The sequence below is a fragment of the Austrofundulus limnaeus genome, unplaced genomic scaffold, assembly GCF_001266775.1.
Source record: "Austrofundulus limnaeus strain Quisiro unplaced genomic scaffold, Austrofundulus_limnaeus-1.0 Scaffold139, whole genome shotgun sequence".
In the NCBI taxonomy this organism is placed as follows: Eukaryota; Metazoa; Chordata; class Actinopteri; order Cyprinodontiformes; family Rivulidae; genus Austrofundulus; species Austrofundulus limnaeus.
Window position 1 is genome coordinate 193,591 of NW_013952541.1, and position 2,426 is coordinate 196,016.

Here is a 2,426-nt window from a genome sequence, read left to right on the forward strand (position 1 = left end):
ACCTGATGCTCCTGATGCTGAAATCGCGTTTGGTGTGAACACACCAGAACCCGTCCAGAGGACCTACTTATTTTTTTCTTTTTGACCAATTAGTAAAGCACAGCAGAGCTGCAAACAAAGTGAGGACATTGAAGAGTTTCTCATTTTACATCAAAGACCTCAGTTTGATAGTAAATATGGTCCAAATGGTCCTCACTCTGTAGTAAAGACAAGCACACACACACACACACACACACACACACACACACACACACACACACACACACACACACACGGTGCTCCTGAAGTCCTGAGGAGTCCAGCTCTAACACATGCTGTAGCAAATAGGCTCATCCATCATGGCCGTAAGCAGACGTAGCTTTAAAGGCGACGCCAGGATCTTACCAGGAAGTAGAGTGTTTTCCATCTCATCTATTAAAAAACTAATTTAAAGTTGTGTCGAGTGACTCCGGTGGTAATATGATGCTCCTGTCGGTGGAAATCAGTTTTTCCTGCATGATGTTCAATAACGCATCATAAACCATTGATAAAAGTAGTTGTAGTTTAGATGCTGTTGGATCGCTCTAACTCTCTGCAGATGAAACGCTCRCCCACAGTACATATCTGAATCAATGAAAAGATGTCTGCAGCTCTCAGGATCTGTCGATAGACATTAGTACCTTGTCTGAGCAGCAGCAGGAGCTCCCCTCGCTCCAACTCCAGACTGAGGCTCCGCCCCTCCCGACCCTCCGCCCGCAGGAGCGTCCCAGAGTTCCTGGCGGTTTTAAACTTCAGCGTGACCACGCCCGCGGACCTGACGGAGCCGGGGCTCAGGCTGYACACCAGACCGCTGCTGCCATCGAAACGCACCACTTCAGAGGCTGAAAGACAAGACAAACCATCCTAACTCACTATTTACACAAGCGAAACTGATAAAACTCAACATAGTTAAAAACTGACAGAAAATATTCAAAACCCTTAAAGAGAAGGGGAGGAGCCTATGAGTTAAAATCAAACTGAAACGATCAGAACAAGAAGAAAAGTTTCTGTTTTTGTGTCTGCTGGGTGAAGCTTTGGAACAAGCTGAATGTTCAACAKTTCAAACACAAACTGATTATTATTGTTAATATCACCTGTTATAAGTATTAAATATGTGACTGAAGGCCATCAAGCTTCCTTCAGCTTAGGGCAAGTTTGATTTTACACATTTAAGACCTCTTTAATGCCACTGGAAATGAAATTTAAGGCCAATTTTACTATAAACACAAATATATATTTAAAAAACAGTGAGGAACCCTGTATATGTGACCCATCACATCGAAACGAGGATTAAGTCTAAAAGTTGTGTGTGGAGAAATACGCAGATATAGGGTTTTGATTAAAATGCTTGCAAAAATTACATTTTGTCAAAATATAACAAATAAATGTGCTATCAATATGTCCTTTCAATGAACTGTCTGAAACATCATCCTAAAACAATTTTTTGAAGCACTTTTTTTAGCAGTAGCAACCAAAAACCCGAGTTTGAGCAAAAACGCCTTAAAATGGTGAGATTTTCCCTGTGAGCTATCAAAGCTTTTGTTTCTTTCCAGCTGGGAAATCTCAATATTCAAATACTATTTGAGGTTTCCTTTTTCAAATGACATAAAATAATTCTCATTAAAATTACATAAAATTAGTATTTAGACCACATATTTATGTACTATTGTAACCAACAAGACAAATGAAATAATATCTCTGGATCTAGTAAAGATATCAGGATGATCTAAGTATCAAAATGTAGCTTTTAAAGCAGGAATCTGAAAATATGATGAGGTCATTTTGACTAAATTTATCCTCATTTCGATGTGATGGGTCACATATGTGGACCACAGGTCAGGACTTCAGTCAGTATGACACATTTATGTTTTTTACTGTCTGCCTATCTTATTAAAAGTGCTGTCAGGGAGAGACAGATAAGTGTGTGGTTACCATGGTGACCGTAATGAGAGCTGGCGGCAGCTTTCTTTTTGTGTCGGTTCTTTAGACGTTTATATACAATAAAAGATTTTTCAGCTTAGATTATTCCAGATTCGAGATGACAGAAGGATAATTTTAAATAAAGTTAATAAATGTAGAATAATTTCCAGTGTTGTCGGAACCTTACAACCTAATGCTCCTCCTGATGTTCATCTCTGTACCGTCTTTATTCTAGCTTTTAGTTTTAGTAAAAATGTCTTTTTAGTCAGTTTGTTTCAGTCATGTTTCACTTTGAGTCAGCGTAAGGATGAATTAGTTGGACGTGGTTAATGTAGCAGGGCTAGGCCACAGCAGTGTTAGACAGCCTGCTAATCCTCAGCCTTCCCTGTAATCAGCTCCCCCTCTACCGTGTCTGATATTGATCACGTTATTCCAACCCAACAGATCATTAACATGACTGGCAGTTCCAACAAAGAGAAGAAAGCCTG

General features: G+C 39.7%; 1 protein-coding gene across 1 annotated transcript in view; it reads right to left on the reverse strand.

Annotated features, from left to right (window-relative positions):
* Nucleotides 1-2,426, reverse strand: part of LOC106522895 (contactin-associated protein-like 4) — a gene marked incomplete in the record, with an annotated part of 103,624 nt that overhangs the window by 57,693 nt on the left and 43,505 nt on the right. The window contains 1 exon segment of the mRNA XM_014016126.1: nucleotides 660-860. Within this exon segment, the coding sequence (XP_013871580.1) occupies nucleotides 660-860 (201 nt within the window).